This window comes from Falco punctatus (assembly GCF_963210335.1).
Source record: "Falco punctatus genome assembly, chromosome: 3".
NCBI lineage: Eukaryota > Metazoa > Chordata > Aves > Falconiformes > Falconidae > Falco > Falco punctatus.
Window position 1 is genome coordinate 96139148 of NC_137582.1, and position 25620 is coordinate 96164767.

Below are 25620 nucleotides of genomic sequence, written 5' to 3' on the forward strand. Positions count from 1 at the left end.
GCCGCCCTCCTCCGTGCTGCATAGCCTCGCGGCGGCCGAATGCCTCATGTGAGGAGACTGTACCAGAGCCTGGAGTCATTCAGTCAATAAATGGTGCTCGTGCAATAACGTGCTCGTGTCACTGTTCATCGAGAAGCAAAAGGAGCCTGAAACGGGAAGGAAAGCCTGAAATCTGCTGTTCTGGCCTTTCTCGGGAGCCTGTGTTGTGTGAGCCTCATGTTAAGTAATTTCTTGTGTCTGTCAGATTTAATTATAAGCATTTTCAGACCACAGGAATGAAATAGCTAGTGAAAAGTCTCCAGTACGAAACTACGCCACTCATTTTTCATTGTGCTACAAATTTGCTCTAGTGACAGATGAATTGTATTAGAAATCATGCTCAATGAGTAGCACTGAGTTCTTTCCATTAGTGGCACCACTTTTAAGAAAATGCAAACTGTTCTGTGCTTTAAAAGAAACACAAAAGGTTGCTGAGGTCAGGCAAACTAGGTGTTTCACACAGAGTTAAATGAAATATGGCTGGTACTTACCACTGTGTGCTGGTTTCAGCTGGGATGGAGTTAAGTTTCTTCTTAGTAGCTGGTACGGTGCTGTGTTTTGGATTTGGTGTGAGAACAGTGTCGTAGCACACCGATAGGTTTGGTCCTTGTTGGGTGATGTTTGTACTACGTCAAAGACGTTTCAGTTCCTCGAGCCCTGCCAGTGAGAGGGCAAGAAATTGGGAGGGGACACAGCCAGGACAGGTGACCCGAACTAGCCAAAGGGATATTCCATACCATATGGTGTCATAAACTGGGGGAAGAAGGCAGGTGGGGACGTTTGTCTTCCCAAGTCACTATTATGGGCGATGGAGCCCGGCTTCCCTGGGGATGGCTGAACACCCACCTGCCCATAGGCACTGGTGGATGAATTCCTTGTTTTGCTTTGCTGGTGTGCACGGCTTTTGCTTTGCCTGTTGCACTGTCTTTATCTCAGCCCATGAGTTTTCTCACTTTTACTTTTCCGATTCTCTTTCCCATCCCACTGTGAGCAAGCAGCTGCATGGGGCTGAGTCACCAGCCAGTGTTACAGCACAGCACCCTGTAACTTGGTTCTGAACCTCTTTGTGTCTCTATCAGCTACCCAGTTTAGATACCTACAGCCATTATTAGTATGAAGGTCAGGGATGGCATTAAAAAAGTAGGTATAAAAAAAGAGCAGTATTTAAATCTGGTTTTATTAAGAATAAATAATATTTTTTTCTTTTCCTTTCTGAACTGTTAATTTCTAGGTACAAGTCATCGTATGGTTTGATACCTACTGTTCTGAAATTATATTGCTGCTTATTTGCATTTGAAGAGGAAAAATCTTCATCGTTATGGGTGAGTAGTCACAGGAAAACTTGCTATTGAATCAAAGCTGATCAATACTGTGCTTAAAAATACATTAGCTGGGAAAGCAGAACAGATGCTTGAGAAGAGGGATACTACCTACCATTCTGTTTCTGAAGAAAGTTAGTTCTTGCACAATTTTTTTGAGGAATCCTGACCAGATTGTCCTGCTTGTTTTTTGAGAAAGAACAAAAATAGTCCGTTTGCTCTATCAGATCTGACCTCTGATCTCTTATCATAGAATTGCCTACATCTTTTTTCCTTAATTTTTTTGGGGGGGATTCCAAGAATAGTTGTCTCCAGGGCCTTGGCTTCATTTGTTCTGAGATCTAGAGAAGTCTGGTTTTGCCACCGTATTTGAAACCTCTTTAATTCTTGGGAAAAGGGTGAAGCTTACTGTTTAATTAAACTGAATGTGATTTTTCTGTGGTTGCATTTATGAAAAAGAAGATAACTATCCTGTGACAGACATGAAGTTTTCTGCTAAGAATAGACCTGTGTGGCCCATGAATACACCTTGTGTTAAACAGGTTTTGATGGAAGGCTCACTGCTGGATTTCAAGATAGCTGGCATCCTTTTCTCCCAAGCTAAAGAGCTGAAGAAGAGCTACTTAAGGCTCCTCTATATGGAGAAGCTGTGGAGAGATAAACTCATGGGGGAAGTTAAAGAAGAGAAGCTGGTCTCTGGGAAAAGGCTATTGCTCCAGGAAGGCACCTTTGGGTCACCTGGTTTGGTTCCATTCCAGAGATGCTCAAGGGCCTTAACAACTGCCCTGTGTCCCCTGAGTACCAAACCACACGTGTACTCTTAGCCTGCCATGAAGCTAAGGTCAAATGTGGGCTTGCACATCCTTGACTGTGCAAGCAGGAGAGCAGGTTGTGTGCTGGGTGCCAGGCTGTTGTAAATAGCTGTGTTGCAAGCCCCTGCTTTTTTTTTGTTTTTTTTTTTTTTTCCTGTGAATCATGGTGGCAGCTTGGTTTAGGCTCCACAGTTCTAGTGTCATTTAACTATGAGAAAAACTGATTTTTCATAAATAGAGCATAAAAGTCAGAGAAAGAGATTCTGATCTTCATTTTGCTTCTGAGAAAAGCATAGGACTTAATGGGTTATTGGGGCAGAATACAAACAAAAAGAACCTTGGCTGAAGTACTCTTAATGTCATGGGTTTTCAACATGGTATTTAAAGACCGTGAAAAGCAGAGTGGAGTGGCAAACTACACTTATGAGTGAGCTGAACCTCTAAAAGGCATAAATAAATGGAACCAGGCAAGGCTTAAATAGGTAAGACTACCCATCTAAGTTTCCAGGTATTGAATTCAATCAATTAATAAGCCATTTTAAACTAACCTATTGAAAAGCCTGAATATCAGCATTCATTGCAGTGATCTGAGCATTAGTACCTCATGCTAATTCCTAAGAACCAGAACTTGACATGCTGAATCTAGAAGTAAAATGGACTTGCTCAATGGCACAGTCCAAGGTGGGTGAAATGTAAATAAGAAAACAGCCATATGGAGCGATGTATCAGGTAATAATCACTTTATGTAGGTTATCAGACATAACCTTTTTTACCAGTAGAAGATGGAAGTTCTGCTAAGTTGCAGAGGCCAAAATGTTGATGTAGTTTACATGTGACCGTTGCCAGTGCAACTGAGAACAGAATTTGTTCTACAATTTCAGTCTTCTGTGTGCACTTTTATTTCAAAATACCCGATTGCGTGCCTGTATGATCAAGCTGTTTGTTTCTTTAGAGTCGGGATGAAGCGAAAGGGGAAGAACGTCCAAATCCCTTTTTATCTGTCGTTATTGTTTTGGCACAGGAAGAACTCTCAGTCAGTTCTGGTATTTGAATCCACCGGCTAAGAGCAGCCTGGCTTGAGGTTGAACTCAATGCGGCACAGCTACAAACAATGTGCTTGGTCCGTTTAAATGGTGTCTCTTTGCTGTAACATCGTTTACCGCAGCCTCGTTGCCAAGGTACGCCCGTGTCGCCCCTGTCAAAATGTCACTTTAGATCGGTACAGCGATAGGACTTAATTCAGCTGTCTACATGATGCAGGGTCACTGCTCACAACAAAGCAACAGTCCCGCTGCAGGCTGGTAAGCTGGCGGTGGGGCTCGGGGGAAGGGAAGGCAGGGGAGGAAGGTGAGTGTGAATAAAACAAATAGGGAGCTGTAATTGCAACAAATGTGCTTAGCTTGATTACTTGATAACCACTGTTTTCGGCTCAGTGTGACCATGTGAACTTTGTGGCCCAAACTTTACTGAAACAATAGATGCAGCCGGTGTAACCTTTACTAATTAAAACCATAATGATAGCACGCGACTGTACGGGAGCGCATGGTTGAGTGGATGGCCAAAGTTAAAGCCCAGTGGAAACATTTCTTGCATGTATTGATCCAAAGCCCAGTAAAAGACAAAGGGAATGAAATGAGGGTCTTGTGCCAGGAGGCAGAAGACCCAGATCCTCTTCCGATGTTTGGAGCGTTCTGACTGGGCCTTTTAGCTTCATGTGTTTTAAAAGTAGCTTTTGGTTTATGTGCTTTTTCTGTTTGAGGGTAATCCAGTATGAGACCTCTACGACCTGGACATCAGAAGTACTGTCAGGCAACCATTTCCCCTGACTTCTGTTGTGCCAAACTGTACTGAAAATCCTATCCCGAGGCATTTTCATGTGTACCCATCCAGAAACAGCAGAAATCATGGATTACCGGGGTCTTGTCTTCTCAAGACTCAGTTTCCCTGCTTTTACATATGGTATTAAAGTATTTGTCCTGTTTTTAGGCTTAATTAGTATTTTGGGGATATTTAGATTTTCTTAGATGAAAGAGCCATAATACAGAGTTATGTTATGCGAGGCTGGCAACTCCAGTCTTAAACTGACGTGATCCCACTAACTTCAGACAGAGCTATGCTGACACCCAGCTGAAGTTCCTACCCAAAGTACCTGGAGATTTGTTCAAACAAAAGATTGTTTAACATCCCCTTAGGAGGGAAGTCAATCTGCTGAAATAGAATTTCTGATTATTATTCTCTGACTTTCCCTCTTGCTTAAAGCTGCACAGAAGCCGTGGCCCTGGGATACCAAAACCTCTATTAATATTTAACAAACTATGGACTTTTTCCTGAATAACTAACTCTTCGTTATCTAGGGTTAATAACGTTTGATAAAGTTTCCATGTCTACCTCGGAGCAGAAGTTTGGAACAGGAGAATGAAGAGGAATGGTGCTTCTGGGAGGTCCTGAGAGGAAGGAGGAGGGAAACTTTGAGAGGGAATATGGCTTTTTGTAGAGGGTGGGTGATGGGCATCTGCTAGGCCGTCAAGTCTAGGATGGAGGAGGAGAAAAGGGGAGAAAAAAGAGGTAAGAAGCCTTCCTGTTAACTCAGTCTGTTTAAGACAGGAAAGTTTGAGGTGGTCCCGATCTTTCCAACCCCTCCAGGGGAAAGGGGATGCCCTGAGTATAAATTGAGAACCAGTTACGAAGGCAAAACTTGGATTCAAATTTAGGTGCTTTCTTCAATATTTGGCTTTTAGAAATGCTTTCATGAATGGGCTGAGGGATAAATTGGGTGACCAAGGTTGAAGTGGTGGCAGTGACCTGTCCTTGGACATCAGCAGCCTTGTCATGGAATAAGTTGTGAAGTTTCTCCTGTAGAAAGGCTGGAGGAATAGAATGGTGAAGGGCAAAGTGGGGCAGCTGGAAGCAGATTGTGCTACCAACTGGTGATCATTCTGTGTTATATAAAATGTTGTCATATGTTTTGAGGTCTAGTAGCGTGAAGACAATTTTAGCAGGGCATACTCTGGTACAAATATGAGGGGAAAAACACAGATGGAGAGGTTTGAGAACAGGACAAAGCTTTTTAGGAGTGTGAGGCTCAGAAAAACATAAAACCAGAAGTCATCCTTGGCGTGGCTATATCCATCAAATCGCAAGGCAAAGACCACTCGGATATATTCTTGTAGTGTGGAACTGGAGCATCATCTGAGATGTCAGAGGCTAAGTGGCAGTAAACTGTTATGAACATCATCCTATGGACAGAAAATACTTGAAAAAACCCACAAAGAAAAATCAGCTGTCCTGCAAAGCGAGTATTTCTCCCAGGCAGAAACCAAGGCCAGTGCTTGTGCAGGGGAATGCTGTGCAAAATTGTTATAAGGTATGTGCAGAAATAAAAAAAAATGTTATAAGGTATGTGCAGAAATAAAAACTATATGCAAGCATGGCAAGGCATTGTGGCAGACTGATAGCTGCACTGTAGGAAAGGGCAATGCACTTCTGACTTGAAAAGTTGAAATAGTAACAGACTTTTCCTAAAGCATGGGGCATAAATGGCACTTACTGAATTTCTTCCACAAGCAAACGCAAGCTGGGTGAAGAACTGCATCCTTTGCATTATATTCTCTCCCCTTTCGCTGCAGGTGGAGTGCACCCAAGGTGCACAGATCCTCTCCCCATCCCAGCCAGGAGCAGCTCCTGTCACCTGGGCAGGGATGGAGTGAGCCATCCTCCACCCCCCAGCCCATCCGCTCCTCACACAGGAATACCCTCATCAGGGTGGTATGCACCGGCTGTTTAGCGAGGGGTCAAATCCATCTGGATGAAATTCCAGGGCTTCAGGAATAACAATGGCAGGAAGAGGGGTCCTTGAGCTGGCCCATGCCGGCCACCTGGAGCAGCACGTTGTTGACTTGTTGCCGGAGGTGCCACCTGCTGCTGCCTGATCCCTGGCTGCTCCCGACACCGTGGAGGACCAAAAGCTCACCGCAAGTAGACTAAAACGCAGGAACTCCTCCGTTAATTATGAAATTATTCTATGACTGTACCGCTTGCCCAAAGCTAAACCTCCTCTTCAGCACTTTGGGAGTTCTAGGTGTTCCATGGTATGTATGTTAGCAAGCGGTACGTTCCCCTGTGCTCCTTGCTTATCTCCCGCAGGAAAACCCTCCCACACGACCCCCGTGAGCGTGCTTTGCCTTACAAACCCAGGTCTCAGCTATTTTCAGTCTGTCTGAGGGCAATCACGCTGGACTGATGGCTCCTCGGAGTGTGTGAGGCAACACACAAATAAAGGGGGTGGTGGGCTTTGTGAGCCTGTTGCTATTGTTTGATGCGACGGCGTATTTTTCATTCCTTCAGCTACTGTTTTTTTCTGCTTTGTTGAAACTCCCCATCTGTTAAGGTAGATGTGCAAATGGACCCAACCCAGGGCACGAGGCAGAATCTGGCAAGTGCTGTAGCCTGGGAGATGTTTCCCTGTCTGGTTCTGGCCCTGAGATGAGGCGGGAGGAGGAACTGGAGGGTTAGTCCAAATTAGAAAAGAGCATAAGCACATTTTTTCATTTCTAACATGCCATGCAGCGCTCCGACCGCCTGATAGCAACTGTATGGGAAAATTCCAGCTTATCAATTTGTTAAAAATGTCTTTCTCTTGGGGAATAGGAGAGTGCACTGACACACTCAGAAAATGTAGGAGTGCTTTGTGAGTGCTCTGATAATCGGGGAACTCCAAACCCCAGCAAATAAGCAAAACAAACCAGAAACTCCTAAAAGGAAATGCATTTTTTCTGTCCGCCTATTGACCAGATCAACCCCGTTTCCATTGTGACTGTTTTGTTTGGGGGTTTTTCCCCAGCCGATGACAACAGAGTGACCTCCTGCACCATTTCCTCCAGGTCGTGTCTTTTCCCTCCGCTCTGGAAGCAGCTTGCACCGGGTGGACTCGGGTGGTCAGACCTGGACCCACCTGCTGGTTTCTCTAGATGTATAGATGCTGGCTCCCCCCAGAAGGAAGTTACTACAGCTGTCCGTTCCGTGGAACATACTTGTACGATGAGTATATAGATGTGCCACCAGGGACAGAGCTTGGGGGATGCAGGCTTTGCCTATAGACTGCTTTACGTTGCTCATGTTTTTCTCCCTTTTAAGGGATGGTCATATGGAAAACAAGCGTAACCGAGGCTCTCCCACAGCCTGAGCTTGCTGGCCCCTTGGGGTTTGATTTTTTCTTTCTCCCCCACCCCACCCCAGTGTTTGTCTATTATTCTGTGACCTTCTAACACTGCAGATCGTTTATCAAATAGCCGGTAATGGCTAAACAGAGGCCCGTTAGAGTAGTCATTTGCAACGTTTTGTTAGCAATAAAAATGCTGTGGTTATTAAATATGTTGTAATTGGATAGCATTACGTGGAAATATTGGCTTCAGTATATGCCAGAATTTTAGACTGGACTATAAAAAAAATGGCTTTTTAAAATTAGCTTTCATCTGAAATAGCTGAGGTGACTTTTCTTGGCCTGCTATGTTTTTTTCTACACCTATAATTCAGGACTCCGGGTCAAAGTTGAGCTCTAAATTTGTGTCAGAGTCTAGAACTGGGACTTGGGATGACTAAGTAGACTGATGACTAGAAGCAGAAATGTAAAGGAGAACTTGAAAGTCAAACTTTCATACCATGCACAGCATGTATGTGGATTTGTCCTTTCTTTCAGGGCTTTCTTCATCAATAAGATAAATATATTACTGATAGAAGACAAGCAATCTTTATTTTATATGAGGAAATGTACAACACAGTCAACCACAATACAAAGTTCCATGTTTTATCTAAGATGCCTCTGCTGTGGCCTGGACTATTGATGGCAGAAAAGCTAAGCTGATCCTTCACTGCTATTTTTTGAACGATATGTAGGAAATAAATTCAGTTATTAAGGAGGCACTTTGAAATAACTCCCTTTTTTCTTTATTCTTTTTTTTTATTATGTTTTTCTGCAAAGTTTTAAATTCAGTACCGACCACCCATAAGCCGCAGGCTGTGCAAATTTTGCTGTGTGCTTGCGATCCCTATGATTTGCAGCTATTTCATCTTCAAATAACATTTTTCCCCAACCAAGAGGGGTGGCCATTTTATGTTCCCTCACAAATACTCATTCAAACTGATGTTTGAGCCTTGAGAACCAACACTGGCATAGTTGTAGTAAAAATTGAAGAAAGGAGTGGGGGGGGGGGGAATAAAAGATGTCTATTTCCGTAACTTTTTCCCTCTTTGCAACTCATTTTCTTTCTAAAATCAGAGCTGTATGAAAGCGTCATGTAAGGTGCATCGTGCAACCACCCTGCTCAAGAATAATATGCAAGTTTTAGTGATACAAGCACGTGGACAGAGTAGTCAAATATTTGTGTTTTGTTTTCATTTGTGCAACAACATAAAAACAGCTGCTTAAGTTAAACACTATCTTTTGATATAAACTTTTCCCTATAATGGGGGTGGTGGTGTTTCTGTTCCCTACCACTTTCTTATTCCTACTCCACCCACCTCCAACGTTTCTACCCACTTTTTCAAGTTACCCTGCTCTTTTTGAGTTTATTTGTGCAGGACACCATCCATAAAATCACCTCTGGAGCTTGTAAGTACTTTTGCAAAGGCAGCAGTAGGAAGGCCGTGGCACACAGAATGGTTTTTGGCGAGGATGGTTTTTGGCAAGGATGGTTTTCATCGAGGATGGTTTTTGGTGAAGATGGTTTTCATCAAGGATGATTTTTGGCGAGGATGTTTTTTGGCGAGGATGCTGCAGGAACAACGGCTGTTGTTTGGCAGCTGGCAAGAGGAAGGTGCCTAGGGGTTGTTCCTCAAAAGGTGGTGGCCCGTTTCAAGGCATGAGTGACTCAAGGGCAAAGCCATTTGGCAACATCTGGTTTAAAGAATAATAATAATAAAAGAAGGCAAAGCACCCTCAAAGCTCAGACCGTGGGTGGAAAGAACATGGTCTATGAACTTTTCTTTCTTTGCTCGTGCACACAGCTGTTGGATGTGCTGAGCAGAATAACCAATTTGCTCTTTATTCTGCCTGTGGCTGGGGCTGTAGCAGCGCTGGTGGGCTTTGGGGGGGTCGGGGGGCAGAGTGGGGGCTCCCCTTTTGGCGTGGGCTCGCAGATGCGTGTGGGCGATGGCCAAAGCCCCCCCACCTCGTGCCAGCCAGGCCAGCCTGCCGCGTCGGTGGCGGGTCCCGCAATATTAATTAACACCGCTCGTGCCCTTGTGGCACCCCCTGAACGTCACCGGTGACGTTAAAATAACCCACAGCTGCAGCGTTTCCCACAACTTGCAACAACTTGGAGTTGCGGGGGGGGGGGGGGGGGGGGAAGCAGCTCGTGCTCCCCCTTGTCGCGGGGGCTCAGAGCCGGGGGCGCCCGCGCGCCCCGCCAGGTGGCGCTGTGGCGCCTCGGGAGCCGCGGCCCCGCCCCCCCGCCGCGGCCCCGCCCCCCCCGCCGCGGCCTGTGGAGACGCCGCGGAAGGAGCGCGGGGCCGGGGGAGCGTTTTGCCCCCCGTGTTCTGAGTCGTGGGAGCCCGGCGGCAGCGATCGCCCCGCTCTGAAGGCGTCTGTGCCGCCGGTGGGAGGCAGAGGCCTCCGGGACGGGCCCGCTGCCCGCGGCCTGGCGGCAGCAACGGCCGAAACACCGACCCTGCCGTCCGGGCACAGGCGTCCTCCGTCTCTGCCTGGCTCCGGCGCTGGGGCTGTGCCCGTGGTGACGGCAGGTCCCGAGGCAGGGAGGGGTGATGGTGGGCCTAGATGAGAAGAGCCCAGAGTTCCTCCAGGGGTCTTGGGTGAGAGCTCCAACAGCCAGGCAGGGATGCGGCAGCCGCCACAGGAGCGGTCAGCTCCGAGCCTGAGGACAGTCACCTCAGCCTGCGAGGGAACTGTCACCTCCGATGGTCGTGCCGAGCTCAGGGATAGTCACCTCTGAGCCTGGGGATGGTCATCTCCAAGCCTGTGAGGGAGCCGTCACTCTGAGCCTGGTGGCGGTCATGCCAAGCTTGGGGATGGTCACCTCAGGGCTTGGGGATGGTCACCTCTGAGCCTGGGCATGGTCACTCTGAGCTTGGAGATGGTCACTCCAAGCTTGGGGGCAGTCATCTCCAAGCCTGAGAGAGAATGGTCACTTCCGAGCCTGGGGTCAGTCATCTCTGGGCCTGTGAAGGAATGGTCACCTCCAAGCCTGGGGATGGTCACTCTGAGCTTGGGGATGGTCACCTCCGAGCCTGGGGATGGTCATATCCTAGCCTGAGAAGGAACGGTCACTCTGAGCTTGGGGACGGTCACTCTGAGCTTGGAGACTGTCACCTTTGCGCCTGGGGATGGTCACCTCCAAGCGTGGGGATGGTCACTTTGAGGTTGTGAGGGAATAGTTACCTCCAAGCCTGGGGATGGTCACTCTGAACTTGGGGATGGTCACCTCTGACCCTGGGGATGGTCATCTCCAAGCCTTAGAGGGAATGGTCACCTCCAAGCCTGGGGATGGTCACCTCTGAGCCTGGAGATGGTCATCTCCAAGCCTGGGGAGGTCACCTCTGAGCCTGGGGTTGGTCATCTCCAAGCCTTAGAGGGAATCGTCACCTCCAAGCGTGGGGATGGTCACCTCTGAGGCTGGGGATGGTCACTGAGCCTGTGAGTGAATGGTCACCTCTGAGCCTGGGGATGGCCACTCTGAGCCTGAGGTTGGTCACTCTGAGCCTGTGAGGGAAAGGTCACCTCAAAACCTGGGGACAGTCACCTCCGAGCCTGGGGATGGTCACCCCTGGAGCACAGAGCTTGTAAGCTGGAAGCCTGAACTCCCCACAGACAGGCCCCCTGCGTGAGAGTGCTGTGTCAGAGCCAGGGGATGCTGCTACCAGAACTTTTGATCCTGATGTGGAAGAAAAGCAGCAGAAGGAAAAACTGGTGTTTCCAAACCCAGACAGAAGTCACGGTGTGTTGTAGCACACAAACTTCTAGTAGACTAAGTGACCGATTGTGGCTTTTACCTGCCAGCTGGCAATGGCTTCATCGCTAGGCAGTTCCACACCACAAACCTTAATGAACATCTCAAAATGAATTACAGGTGTGTAATATGGAGATTTCTATCCTTCCTCCTTGAGGAATGTAGTCCTTCCTGACAGTGAAACCAGATCACCCTGCATCCTCGGAGGAGGTAGTTCTGTTTGTCTCGGGTGTAGAAAAAAAGCGTTATTTTCTTATAGGTGTGCTGCTCTCTGGGTAGTGAGGGAAATCACCCTCTCGAGGTGAAAGGAACATGAAGGTTTGCTTAAATGTTTTGAGAGCATTTGAGAGAAGGTGACATTTGAAACACCATGTGTTGTTATTAAATCTTATGGCTCAGAACTATTATTGGGCCATATCCTAGAGGTTTTACTCAAAACTATGTTTTTAAACACCGATGTCTGGAAGTTAAATTAAAGCATATTGACGTCAAACACCTTAGGTATTTGCTTTGCCCTTCAGAATTGCTGAACTCCTTGCAGGGCAGGTCCCCTGGAGACTTTAAAAAGGCAAAAATTTCACTTTGGAGCTTTCAACCACTTGTTACAAGGTCTGGCCTATTGTAATTGTATTTGGGGTTTACCTGCTGTTTTTTCCAAATGGTTAATTTGATCACAAACAGTTCTTAGCTGTAAGCAGTAGCTTGAGTTCAAGAGCAGAACTTGATACTGGGTTTATTCATACAAATCCACACAGCCAATAACCTCTTCCTCTGAGGTAAACAGATAATCAGTAAGGTTAAATGCTAACAAAAATTATTATGAACCCATATATGAATGCAATGATTTTTTTCCAGTACTTACTGGTAACTTGCCTGGGAAATGGGTCTTAGTTTGGCTCTCATGGTTGATTCCAAGCGTCCTCTTACCAATACCTCTGAGACTCTGGTTAATTTTGTGGCACAAAATATTTAATTATGTGCTCTGCCAAGTGAATACAAGGTCTCAAATTGAATATCAGCATCCCTGGGCAACTATTTTAGACAGTTTGGTAGAATGTAAATGCTTATTTTCTGCATGCCAGATCCTGGACCCATATCCATCAAAGTAGATCTCCAGTAGTTCCATTGAAGGCTTGGAACAATCCTAAATTACGTTATTGAGGTCAGATTGTGACCCTGAAGCTCTGGCAGAGACCCAAACCAAGAAATTTGTGTGGGAAATTGGGGAGGGAATAAATTAGCACTTGCCTATGCTTTTTGTGGGACTAAACTGTTACAAAGGTGTGAGCTAACATGAAAGTTCCTAAGCATGGTGGATATTGCTTTCCAGCCGTTTCTGCTGGAAATAGCTTTCTGTGTGTTTATGGGATGGGTCCTTACTTTCTGGTGGTGCTCTGTCTCAAATAACAACCAATTTTACTTCCCCTGACTGTCCCTGTCCCCCTAACTCCCTCCAAAGAAAAAATGTTTAATCCTGTAAAAAGAAAAGTGCAGGGCTAGGTTCTAGTTTGCGGGGGTTTTACTCTGGTGAATATAAACCTTCATTTTCTCTCTCTGCCAACCAGAAGTGGTAGGTCTAAATAGTATTAAGTAATTGTGGTTGTCATACTGCACATTGTACTGTGGAAAAAATTAATTGCTGGTTTTTTCGCCCAAGGGTTTAAGCAGCGGTCCCTTCATCTGACCGGGAGCATGTCGTTTTCCTCCCGACTGAGGCTGCGTACCATCAAGCAGCAGGAAAGGATTCCTGTACAGCTGCGCTGGGTGAGTGGGCGGGCATCTCATTCAGTAATAACATCTAATTTATACAGCCATGAAAATCTACAGCTATAAATAAACAGTTCTGACTGACTTTGCATACTTAACTCAAAATAGAATGAGAGAGAGAAACAGACTGGAAAGAGAAATCTAGTGTAAATGTCGTAAAAGGCAGATCCTTACTTGGAGTATTTCAGTAAAGCCTTTTTGAAATCCCAGGGAAAATGTTTTGTGAACAACGATGCATGCTTTCTTCCTTACAGGGCTCTGTGTGCTTCAGGGAAAGGAGCAAACCAAACCCAAGATCGCAACACTTGTCTTTCAGGGACAGGCATTCCTAATTGCTTTCCCAAAGCACATGACTGGGATCTCGCCTCCCCATGCAGGACGCAGCAGAGAGCAGTGCCTCTTCTGAACCCTTTTCAAAGAAAGAAACAACCCTGCCATGATTCTCCTCAAACCCCTGTAGTGCAGCAGCACAGTCACCATGCCAGATCCCAGAGGCAGTCCCGGCACGAGCGGGAGCTGAGGATGTGGTCTGGCATTCAGCTCCCCTGGTTGGACATGGAAAGAACTATAACCCTCCATGTCAGAGGCCAGGCTTTGTTCTGAGTTGCTGACATTAAAACTGTTTGCACTGGACTATTGCTACAAACACAAATAATTTGAGAGAGAGAGAGAAAAACCAAAAAACCTGTACAGAGAGTCTTCTGAACTTTTTCCTCTTCCCTAATTACCTTCATGGTTTTTCTTCTGTCTGTCTCTCAGACACATTTCCTTTGACCAGCATCTTTCAGCTGACTTCTTTACATGTTCTCCTTTAGCTTCAACAGAAAAGGAGGGAGGGATGTGTGTGTGTGTAATTGCTTACATTCCCCTTGCAAAGTTAGCTGGAGCGAGTTATCTAGATAAGCTGGGAATTATTGAATGCGTGCGTGTCTTTCGTTGAGTTAGCTTAGTTTACAGTCTAGCCTAGTATGTTAACTTCCCAGACTGGAATTTTATCAGGTGCTTAACATGTGAGAAGATCAACCTTATGTATACACATTATCTTTTTATTGCTCACAGGCAGCTTACAATGTGTTTCGTTTTTACTAAGCTCCAGCAGCATTTGAAAGATTAAAATAACACCCTGGTGAACTGCATACACAGTGGCTCTAAGCTAGGGGGTTTAGCAATGGAGATGGAGTTAGACATTTAAGTACTGCAACTAGTTTCAAATCGTCTTTTAAAAGCGAGGCTAATAACAGAGATCTTTCTTTTTCACATTGACCATTAAGGAACACTTAGGCTACTGTCAGTTTTGCCTGTTTATTGCAGTTTGCAAAGCAGATCTCCAGTGTTTTAGATCTTAACAAAATGTTGAGGCTAATAACAGAAATCAACTATATTGAGGAAGATTAGTAAACATGTGAATGGAGTGTAATTATATGGCAGGCAGCTTTATGTTAAACAGTGCTTTAAATTAACATGCTTTCTGTCGAAGCAATCATACAGTCAGTATAATGAGGTTACGTTTGCTGCAAGATTAACTGAAACCAAGAAAACAGAAGAAAGTGTTGCATTCAGATTTCCTGTTAAAATGGAGGGGAGCTATTATGCATATTAATATTCCAGAAAGTTTCTCGTTAGAAGAACTTGGCTTCATGGTGAACTTTCTGAGCAGACATTCCTAATTACAGTCCTTATTAGCCCAATTTGTTATCTAGCTAGCTTGGAAGTCACAGCACTGTTAGAATTATCCCTCCTCTTAATTTTTTCCAGACTTGATGAAGGGCAATCCAAACAAGAGCTGGCTTGCATTCACAGGTCTTTTACAGAGTGGTGCCAAGCTCATGAGGGAGTTCATTTACCAGTGACGAGTTTTAACCATGGACACATCCTCACGTACATTGTGCAAGAGATGAGAAATCTGTGTAAACAGATGAACACAGTTTTCTTATTCATAGCAGTTGCAGAGTTATCATGTAAGAGGCAAACATTTCATATTTTCCACCAGTTTTCCATATGTCTGATGACATAATGGCTTCACCAGAAGCTGCAATGCATTGGAGAAAGGATTTATCACAGCTGCATTTATTTTCCTCTACTTCATGGCTTCAGCATTCATGGAGAGATTGTTTGGCTTGAAGAGGAGGATTCACTTGCCTTTCCGTCTGTAGTCCAGTATTACTATTGAATCTCCTGTATAGAGGCAGAGGAGAAGAGATTGTTGGGAGCAGAAAAAAAAAAAAAAAGGCACAATAGAGAAGTCCTCTTGCAGGTCAAGCATGCTGTTAGGAGGAGGACGTGAACCTGGCTCCCGCCTCCCAACATCCCTGGGGAACCAAACCCATCTGGGAGTGGGAGTAAGCTATGAATGTGTGGCTTGGACTAGCTGCTAGTGCCGAAGTGCTGCAGGAGTCAAATGAGCCTGGGGTATCCCCAGTGAGTAAGGGATTACTTGACTCCTCAGGAATGGTTTGAGATCTACCACGGGCTGTATACACTGAGAATAATGGTGCTTTGCTAGTGAGAAAAGTACCTGTCAATAAAGAAACTTAGCTTGGTGTAAGAATATGTGAAAAGCTTTAAAAATAAAGCCTGTCTGGAAAGGCAGCAAGCAGATAATTGATCCGTGCAGCTGAGATCTCTGGAGCATCCCCACACGGCTGGCCAGGACAGCACAGGACCTGCTGAAGACCCGCAGCTTCCTGAAGGACCAGCTGGAGACCAGATATGCTGCCATGGGGCACCAAGTGTGGCAATAACCAAATATATTTGGGTACCTTATCTAATGCACTGTCTCAGCCTCTTTTCTTCCCTGTTGATGATCATTTACTTGCAGGGAACCTTCTTTTAGAGGTGCTTTCCTTGTCCATAGACCTCAGAGGCTCCGAAACACTAATTGCTATATTTTATTTATCTCCAGCCTGTGTAGCATTTGGCAATTGACCTGACGTGGAACAAAATCCTGCCATTTCTTCCTTCCCAAATGATCCTGTTAAGTATTTTGTACCGACCAAATAGATATTTCAAAGATGGGGGAGAACAAAAAAAATGGAAAAAAAAAAAAAAAAAGACTAGCCTATTAGTCCAGGGACAGCATATTAGCAAGCACCTGTTAATGTCTGGCCTCCAGTGATGAAATCGTAAGCCCTGGGTTGCCAGAGCTTCCGATCCGGTCTGCCTCCAGTGGATCATCAGATAAACTTGTCAGCAAGAGTAGGGCGTGTGACAGATGGTGCAGGTTTCCTTTAAATAGTTAGACTCCTCTACCCGAGGGGTAAACTGCAGTTGGGGGAGTGACAAATATGAAGGATATAAATACACCATCACAGGTTTGTGGCACGACTAGGATGAACGGATGAGACAAAAGTAAGTATTTGTATTTAGTTTGCAAACTCAGGGCTGTAAATCCACTTAAATTTCAGCTCCATTTATCACTGACAATGTAGTGATATTGTAGGTATAAACATTATTTGTTCACTGGAAAAAATAAATATACCCTGGACTCTTATTCTTAGTTTTTAAAAGCATGATAGAACAAAAGAAAGTGTCTTCTGGAAAGGAGGCTCAGTTTAAAAATCCCTCCTGGATACTGTAATATTGAAGGGTGGAACCTGTGTCTGGACTGATAACTACCTGCAGAACGTGACCTTTTTAACTTTCATATAAAACCTGCTGTTCATAAGCCTGTACCAGTGCAGTGGTAGAATGGCTTCGTACCCCACACAGTTGCCCTTTGTATCCCTTTATTTGCCAGCTGAGGTTCTGAAATCTCAGCAGCTGCCTAGAAGAATGAGAGCATCAAGGATTCAATTGTTTTATAGTATTGCTTTGTATTGTGCAGGTTCGTGCGCTGTCACATAGGCTGGGTTTCCCAATAGGTGACTACGGGGGATTAAGTGAGCTTGGTTTCACAAGCACGGAAGTACAGCAATAAAATCCAGGGAAAACAATCATGTTATATGTTTCTGGAAGACACATTGAATGCAAAAGTACTCTGAAAAGAAAATGAAAAATACATTAAAGATTGCTATCTAACTTCAGCTCAGCCTTAGGTGACTATGTTTCACCAGTGTCTTTGCAAGGACGCTCAAGAACTCATAGAAGATCTGGAGGAACACATTCATCCACGCACTTGGCATGAGGAAGTTATTCCACCATGTCTCTTCTTTTTCCTGAGAGCGATGGCTCTTAGGCTTGTTGTACTGCCTCATCCCTTGCTTTAGAGTATCTAATCCTGGCTTTGCCCTGCCTGATGTTCCTCAGCCAGCTGCTGGACAAAGGTTTCCTTTCTGGAGGGCAGCGAGCATCTAGGTGTGGGGCTGTCGGAGCTGCTGCCTTCTGCCCTGTTTCTCTCCTGAAGGACAGTCCCACTACCTGGGGATGAGCATTTCTCTGGACTTGGCAGAGGCCCTGTGGCTGTAAAATCTCACAAGTTGTTTGCCAGTGTCCCCCAACAGGCATTTAAATCACTGGTGGAGCGGGTGGCTGTTGCTAGCTATAGCTGCTATCCACTTGCATCTCAAAGTATTGAAATGAAGAAGCTGATGAATGTTTTGGGGTTTTTGGTTTTGGTTTTTGGTTTTTTTTTCAGGTGCCCTAGATGGAAGACAAATGAATCTGCTCCATCTTCAAATGCTGGTGCTAGAGAAGGCCCTTGCCTGAAATCTTACTCTGCCTGATGTGAAGAACTTTGATTCAAATTTCTCCCGAGAATCTGGTTGTCTCACCAGGAGCAAAACCCGAGGGAAAACTGCTTTGCTTCATTTTTGAGGATTCCGGTTTGACTGGCCAAAGTGACATGATCAGTTGCCTGCATTATATTTTCTACCCATCGGCAACAGGAGAAGCTATTGCGTGGTTCATCTTTGGTACTCGGACCCTGCAGCCAAATTCTTGGCTGAGGTAAATTTAATGCAGCAAAAGAATCAGCCCATTGTTTCAAATTATCCTCTTTGGAGTTTCTGTATTGCTCAACATTGTCTAGTACTCTAGAAACTCTGGGATTTAAAACAAAAAAAAGGTCATTACTGGTACTATTTTCTGTGCCTCTTCAGGCTGTGCAGCTGGGTTGCCTTAGTTACCACCAATCCAACTGTGCAAGGGGAGGGAGAGGCACATGAGAGAGAATATATTTTTAAAACCTCCAATACTGTATGAAACAGTTTGTCTATAAATAATAAAACAAATTTAGGGTCTGGCATCTTTCAGTTGTTCTGAAAAGGAATAACAAGGTTATATTATTTGACAGCCTGGATTTTCCATCTCTCAGAAATGATACTGCATCATTTTGGTCAAGCACAGGACAGAGCTTTAAAAATGACTTGCTTGAAGCTGAAAGCTGCCATCCATAGACTTTGGAATAAGTTGGAACTGAGTATACCTTTAAGGGTGAAAAACAGTAAAATATTTATTTAGCTGGTTTTAGGAAAAGTGATAGTGGCCTGAAACTAAAGGAACATGGAAAAGAGCCCATATGAAGCATGGTATGCTGTGGGACAAGCTTCATTTGCAGCCTGCAGCTGGCCACAGCATGTAAGCTCAGAAGGAAACCAGGCTTACCACTCATGTGGAGCTATTTGTTAATCATTCCTTGCACCTTCGAATAAACACAACTTATCTGGGCACGAATTCAGCCAGCTTTCTTCCTTGAAGTGGGAAAGAAAGAAAGAAAAAAAGTTGCCCCAGAGCCTTTGCCTTCGGGGAGAAGCCTGGTGGCAGCAGCCCAGGCAGGGCACTCCACCTTGGCAGATGCCACCAGCATCAGGTCCGATTGCTTGGTGGCTACAGATGTTATTGGAGAAGGTGTTTCCAGATGTGCCTAGAGGAACCCAGTGGACAGTTGCATTACTCTGGAACTCAAACTGTGCCTTCAGGGGACTGAGGTCCGTCCTCTACCACCAAGGATTGTTTTGTTTGTCTGTGCCTTTTCCCTTTTTTTTTTTTTTCTTTTTTTTCTGCAGGGTTATTTTAACTGCGTCATCTCCCTTATTGTGATGGGAAGGCGAGACAGCAAAGAGTAGGATGAAAAAAAGTACATGGAGCCATTTTTTGCTGTGAGAAGAAAGGTATGTTGGAATTGCATCTTCCTTCAGTTTGCAGCTCTTTTTACTCTGGCAATGCTGAGCCAGAGATTTGTCTCAGTCAGGAACATATTAAGATTCTGGCACACTGTAATTTGGAATAGCTTCCCTCTGGCTGTGTTTCAGTGCTTTTTGGGACCTTGTTATCAGTACCAGCTTAAAGAAGTCCTACCCTTCTCTTGGGTGGACACAGCTGGGAAATGGATCAGGAAAAAGATCCAGGTTGAGAACAGCTCCTGCTTGCAGGAAACGGGCGTGTGGTGGAGTGGGAAGGAGTGAGGGGTGGTAGGCAGGACCTTATTGAGAAGTTATTGCTGGCAAAGCCCCTGTATTACCAAAATGCAGCCTGAGATATCGCAGTTACCAGCTACTGGGGTGCAGCTTGCAGCTTCTTTTATCAGTGTGCAGCAAATCCAGGGAATACTGCCTGTCCTGGGGGCAAAGAGCTGAGGATGCATGTGAAGTAGCAAGAGTGTGCACAAACATGGGGAACTGTAGCTCAGGGGGTGTCCTGCACGTGGATGAAAATACCATGTAATCATTATGGCCACGATTTTGTGGCTCCTTTGAAAAATATCAAGTACGTATGGAGAGGCAGACCCACCACACACAGGAGGCCTCTGTGGCTTGCAAGAGCACACCAGATATCAATGGAGGATATCACGTATGCCATGTTTATATGTATTCTCTGAGGTTACGTTCATGCTATCACAACTGGGAGTGCTTTTCAGCCTTTTTGTGCACACAGAAAAGAAAGTTGAGTGCTTGTCCCAGTTTCTTTAGAAATCTCTTAAATGAACATCTCTTAAGCGAGTATATTTAGTCAACTGTTCAAAATTAGTCTAATTTGTGCAGTTACTTTGATCTCTGTTTGGCACAACCTTTTATCTGATCAATTAACACCTTGGGAATCAAATTATTTTAATTCTGATTATCTCCAACTTATCCATCAGGCATACTGTCGGCCTGGAATTACTCATACATACTCGGTGATGAAAAAATCTGATACCTAGATGTATCAGATATCGGACCTCATAGAAAGACCTACACTGTCTTGTAGTGCTGATGTGGTCTTTGATTAGTATATAGTTACTATTTGTGTGATGCCTCTTACACCAGAGCTAGTGCAGAAAGGCTGCAGCTCTGTTTTCATTTACCAGCAATCCTCATCTCACATCGTGTTTATGCCAGAATAGAATTCAGCCAAAATTTCCAAACATGGACATGTAGAGCAAGCATCTTATTTGCAAAGGTATCAAGCGGTGAAGTTGGTTATTCAGCACATTTGAAAGTCAATCTGCTGCTTTTAGGTAGCTGAGTACGGATGGTGAGAGACAAGCTACAGACACTCTACTTTGGCTTGACAGGCATGTGAGACTTCATAAAATGGATCAGGCATCAAATGTTCCCTGAGAACAGAGGGAGGTTGTCTTATTTATTTTCAGAGGTGTTTTTGCAGTGTTTTTTCTTTCATCAGAAAGCTAGTTTAAGAAATTGCAAATGTTCACACATTTGTCCTAAATAAAATACACACGTTTTCCTGACAGAAACACTTTCATCCTCAAAAACTTAATCTTGAATGAAAAAGGTGAGAGGAAACCAGAAGGGAAAATAATAATAATCATCATCAATCATCATCATAATCATAATATCCTATGCCAAACTCCCAAAGCTGCCTCATCAATTCTTTCTTTCTTCTACCTGTTGAATGTGTCATCTTAAACTAGGTGGTTTTTTTTCCTAACTGCCCATTTGTCCAAGGAAGCTGTCTTTCATTTTCTTTAAATCACTACTGTTTAAACCACTCCCAAAGTAGAAGGGAGATGTTCTCAACAGTTTGTAAAACCTTCTGAAGTGTTTTACTCATGGAGCTGCTGCAATGCTTTCACTTGGATATACTAATGCCTTTCCATAAATTGTTAGTAAACAGTGCCATTCCTTAGTCTGACAAACACCACATGATGCTGGTGTAAGAGTGTTAGCCAGGGAGATTTGGCTTCTCTGGACTTTTGTTTGAGGAGGAATTCAAAATCCAGTGATAATGCTGGTAAGTGGTGCTTCTTGAGCTACACTGAAGAAACCTGGCTCAGCCTGTTATCCGGTAGGGTTGGGATTCCTGCTCCAGTTGTTCTGTGTGTGCTAGTAATTGGTTAGGACCCGGCAATCTCTACCAGACACCCAAATGGCACCCCGCAGTGTACAAGTGCCCCCTTCCTCTTGCCCCCTGCCTAGGCGATCACAGGAATTCATTTTAGATAATTATTTTTTTTCATATGGATAGAAGTGAAAAATAAAGCTTGGACTGACCCCATATCATACGGTTGAGGAACTCCCCAAAGCTGTAGAAAGAGACGATGACGGCAAAGCTACCAGCGAAAAATGCTGCTAGGCCGGCTGGGCTGAACAAAGCAAAGAGAGGATATACCCACTCTCCCGTTACAGAATAAATCCACAGGACCCTAGGCAAGAAGAGAAATGACCTTTGGTTAGGACCATTCAGTTAGAAGAACCACTTCATGATTTCTAACTCCTGAAGGGCCAAGTTATCAAAACAATCTCGATACAGAGAAAATTAGCTCAGCTGTTGATACATCTCAGCATTTGGGCTATTTGCTGTGAAGCACACTTGAGCCGCTGCTAAATTAGATGGGTTTCAGTGCAGGTTGAAATGCACACAAAGTTCTGCTGTTATCCTGGTTGCATTGGCTATTAACAGCGGTAAAATAACAGTAAAATAGCAAAATTCTCAGAAATAGGGATGTGCACTTGGCTACTCTAAGTGAAGCTTAGTCAAATAAGCTCTCACATGTGTGTTTACTCTTTGGTTACAACAGCTTTTCAGCCCCTATCCACATCTTGAGGGTCTGTGGAGACAAAGTGCTGCTTCTCACTGTCTCTATCCTGTCCTGCTGCTGTTGACTGCTGTTTTGGGGAGCAGAGTGGAAAGTTTTCAGGAGGCAAGAGGGCAAGGGGAATTCTCCAGCACATTTTCTCTTAGTCTAAGAGGAGGGGGAGAGGAGGGCAGGTAGGTGGGAAACAGAGGTAGCTCTTTTGCTCCTTTGTGCCAGAACCATTTGCAAAGCACTGCTTGGAAAAAGAAGGAAAAGGAAGAATTTGCCTGCTTTATAGGGTTTCTTTTATTTTACTTAGGCCCTCTCTTTCTGCCTTTTTCTTCTTTCAAAAACCACGTTGTAGTGGCTGCCAGTTCACTGATACTATTTTCATTGTTTACGGCTCATAAGAGCAGTTAGTAGCAAATGCCTGGACTTCAGGATATAAAAATGGCCTTTATATATTAAATGTAGGGAAAATATATTGTTCTGGATAAAATTATATGCATTTCTATTGAATATGTAAAGAAGATAAAAAATAAGACAGGTCTCCAGTGATCATTAAGAGGATGTGCCAACTAACGATGGGCAACACTTCCCTAAAAAGTACCTTTGGGTCCAGAGAGTCCTAAAAGGTTTAATTCTCGATTAAAAACCCCTCATCTGAGGAGTATGCCATAATTTCCACCACCAGTGCTAACACGGGAATGCAGACTCTCTCTGATGGCACCCAGCCTGCCACCTCACAGAGTGTCACACCTCAAAGAGAAGTGACAAACAGGCTGCCCCACCAGCCTGAAACTGTGTCATGAAACTGAGGAATGAGAGTGCACTAAGAAAAAAACCCAAAAAAGTCTGAAAAGATGATTTCTCCTTTCTCTAGTTGGAGAAGGAAGAGGTAGGGCATAAAAAATGATGGGTTTTTACCTTGCCTGTAAAGAGAGATTTACTAATCCCCACCTAAGGGGTAGAGTGGAGAAATGGAGAGGGGTGGTGCTGGAGCTGTCTGGGATCAGCATGGAAACGTTAAGTGTAGAGACTCATTTTCATGATTTAAGGTTCTTTCATCAAACAAACAGGGCGGTGAAACAGCTAAGTAATTAAAAACAAACAAAAAAAAAAGCCTGCACAAAAGGCCACAGAGAGGCTGAGCAGAAATACTGAAGACTGTGTGTTAACTGGAGCCCATGCAAATGTGAGCATGTGTTCTTCACTGCACAGGGCTACTATTTGCTTAATGCGTCTCAACCAGTAAAACAGAGAGTGACAACCGCCTTTATTTCATGCAATGAGGAACTAGATGATCTGGATGCAATTTGGCCAGCTGGCACGCCTCACATGAGGTGCTCTGACTTGTATTTTCAAACCTAAACAAATGACTATGCAGGAGCGCTAAAGCACTTTCAGCTTTCTGACTTGGTAGTAGCTGTGTGTTACCAGTTTTTTTTATCTTGGGTCATACCGCCAGGTTCCTGAAGCACAGAATGCTTGTCAGGTTTTGGTTCTAGTTGTTTTTTATTCTAAAGAGTTCATTTTACCAAATTTCATTTTTTACCAAGATTTTACCTTGGATATCAGGGAGTGAGTCAGAAGCAGACAATGGCCAGAATTATGGGGAGGATAGATTGAGATAATAGCCCTGGATATAACCAAGTTTGCCAAATGGCTATAAGATATAGGACAGCATATAGATACCAGGGAGAGGTGATGTGCTGTCATAGTACAACTGGATGAAACTGGGAGATTTACCCTGTCCGTTAACATTAATGGGACCACTGCATTTATGGAAGGGAAAAAAAAGTATATCTAGGGAATTATTAGATGGGAAGATTCAGAAAGGAGAAAAGAATGTAGGCCACATAATAGCTCTCTGAGACAGTGGTTAATTCAAAATTAAAAGGTGGTGAACTGAAAATGAGCATGCAGTAGAGGAAAAATATTTTGATTCCTAACTGAGGTGGAAAATGGACATACTACAAGAAAGCCATCAGTCTCTAGATTTAATTTGGTTTGGATTTTTATGTATTTTAGTTTTGTATACAGAGTGCAATCTATAATGATTTATATTGCCTTGCAAAGGTAGTTTGACCTTTTCTCTGAAAACACATGCAAAATTGGGAAGATTAAGATGTCTTTTAAATCAATCTATCACCACTGAAGTGGGCAAGAACAATCTATTGTTACTTCCTTTTTAAGATTTAAAATGCTAGTTCTAAAATTTATGTATTCTTCACTGTTTTCAGTCTGATGACTCCAGGAGTAAGGCACTACTTAGCACAACCAGGAGATGCAAGATCAATCCTTGCAAGAATTAAGTAACACGCCTGATGGTTCCCTTAGCCCTGGTGTTCTGCAGCCGAAGCCGCCTTTCCTTTTTGAACAGAGCTATAGTGAAGCCCCGCTAGAGGCAGGTACCTGGCGCAGGGTGTCACCGGCCACTCCATTTCTCTACTGCCTTGCAGGGACCAGCTATTTCCCCGGCCACCAACTCTGGGGAAGCGCAGCAATGGCGGTGACAGTTCAAGGCTTTTAGGAAGGACTCTGTTCCTTGTGAAACATGAGGTGCCCAAGTCAGGCTATTAAATCACCAGGTTGCAGCAGCAACTGTAAAATATGGTGGTTTTTAACTTGCACAGGCTAAAAAAAGTGCTCTGTTAGTTGAAAGCTGTTGTCTGTGGTTGCAAGGGACCAAGACAAGGAGGCAAAAAGAAAGCAGACAGGAGGTTCCTTGCTGCCTCAGGAGGAGAGAAAGCAACAGTATTGAAATCCTGATGTCTTCTGTCCAGTTATTAGGGCCCTGGGACACGGGGAACAAGCACTCTAAGGGACTGCCTTCCACTCAGGACCCCGGCAGCACCATGCAACGTCAATCAGAGAAGATACTGGGAAGACTCAAATGTGTTGATGCTTGTGTTGATCCTCATCCTTTGATGGGGATTCAGGTCCTGGCATGAGCTGTGTCTCCTGTGGGGTGAAATTGCTGAGCCGATAGGGGCTTTAGGGGAAAGCATGGCACACACGACTGCAACAGCTGCCTGGAGAGCTGTCTGGTCTCAAAGACTGTAAAACCCAAATGCTGTCTGAAGACGAGCAAAACAAAGCTGGCATTAAGCAACTGGGTGAACCAGAACATAGAAAAGGAATTTAGGAAGCCGTGGTTGTAATCCTATTAGGCTCTGGGCTGGATTAGGATAAATGGCTCCTAACTTGGTTACGTAAGGTAGCAGTGAAGTCCATTGCTCCCACAGCCGCTCTGATGGGATTCAAGTCACAGAAGTGTTTTGTCTGCGCAGTTTATTTTCTATTCCAGACTTTCATTTGGTGTGCTGAAGGTAGTCTCTAGCTGAGAGTGAGAAGTGGTGGGTAGGAATGGGAAGGATGGTTTCTCTTATCATCCCAGCCACTTCTGAGAAATCTTTGCATGAGGACAAGCCACCTCCCAGCTGGCCAGTTGTCCTGTATCTCCCCCCCTTACCATCCCCAGGGGCTGTGTGTTTCCTGAGCTCTGAAAAGTGGTATCACAGCATACCCTGAAACTATATGGACCTGTTCTTGAGCAGAGTCTCAATATAAGGCATGCTGAGAGGGGTCTGAAGTGTTGGCAGCTGCTCATAGTTAGGTGGAGCAGGCAGTGCCTCCAGACCCCGGCCCCGCAGCCTCGGTGCAATGATCAGGAACGGATGCAAACCCAGCTCCAGGGGTGCATGATGCACACAGGAGGTGGGTGGACGGCTGTGGGCTGGAGGTGGGGAGCTGATTAGATACCATTTATCCTCTCAGGATCGCCCTCCAACAGGTTGGAGATCAACTGCGGTACATTGCTGGAAATG

General features: G+C 44.7%; 2 protein-coding genes across 1 annotated transcript in view; one reads left to right on the top strand and one right to left on the bottom strand.

Annotated features, from left to right (window-relative positions):
• The window catches only part of TMEM170B (transmembrane protein 170B), an 84724-nt gene that overhangs the window by 45622 nt on the left and 13482 nt on the right, over positions 1-25620 (top strand).
• The window catches only part of ADTRP (androgen dependent TFPI regulating protein), a 47260-nt gene continuing 35825 nt past the window's right edge, over positions 14186-25620 (bottom strand). Inside the window, exons 5-6 of the mRNA XM_080379432.1 lie at positions 21267-21418; positions 14186-15072 (exon numbers count right to left, since the gene is read on the bottom strand). Of these exons, the coding sequence (XP_080235558.1) occupies positions 15029-15072; positions 21267-21418 (196 nt within the window). The 3' untranslated portion in view covers positions 14186-15028. The remainder of the gene's footprint in view (positions 15073-21266; positions 21419-25620) is intronic.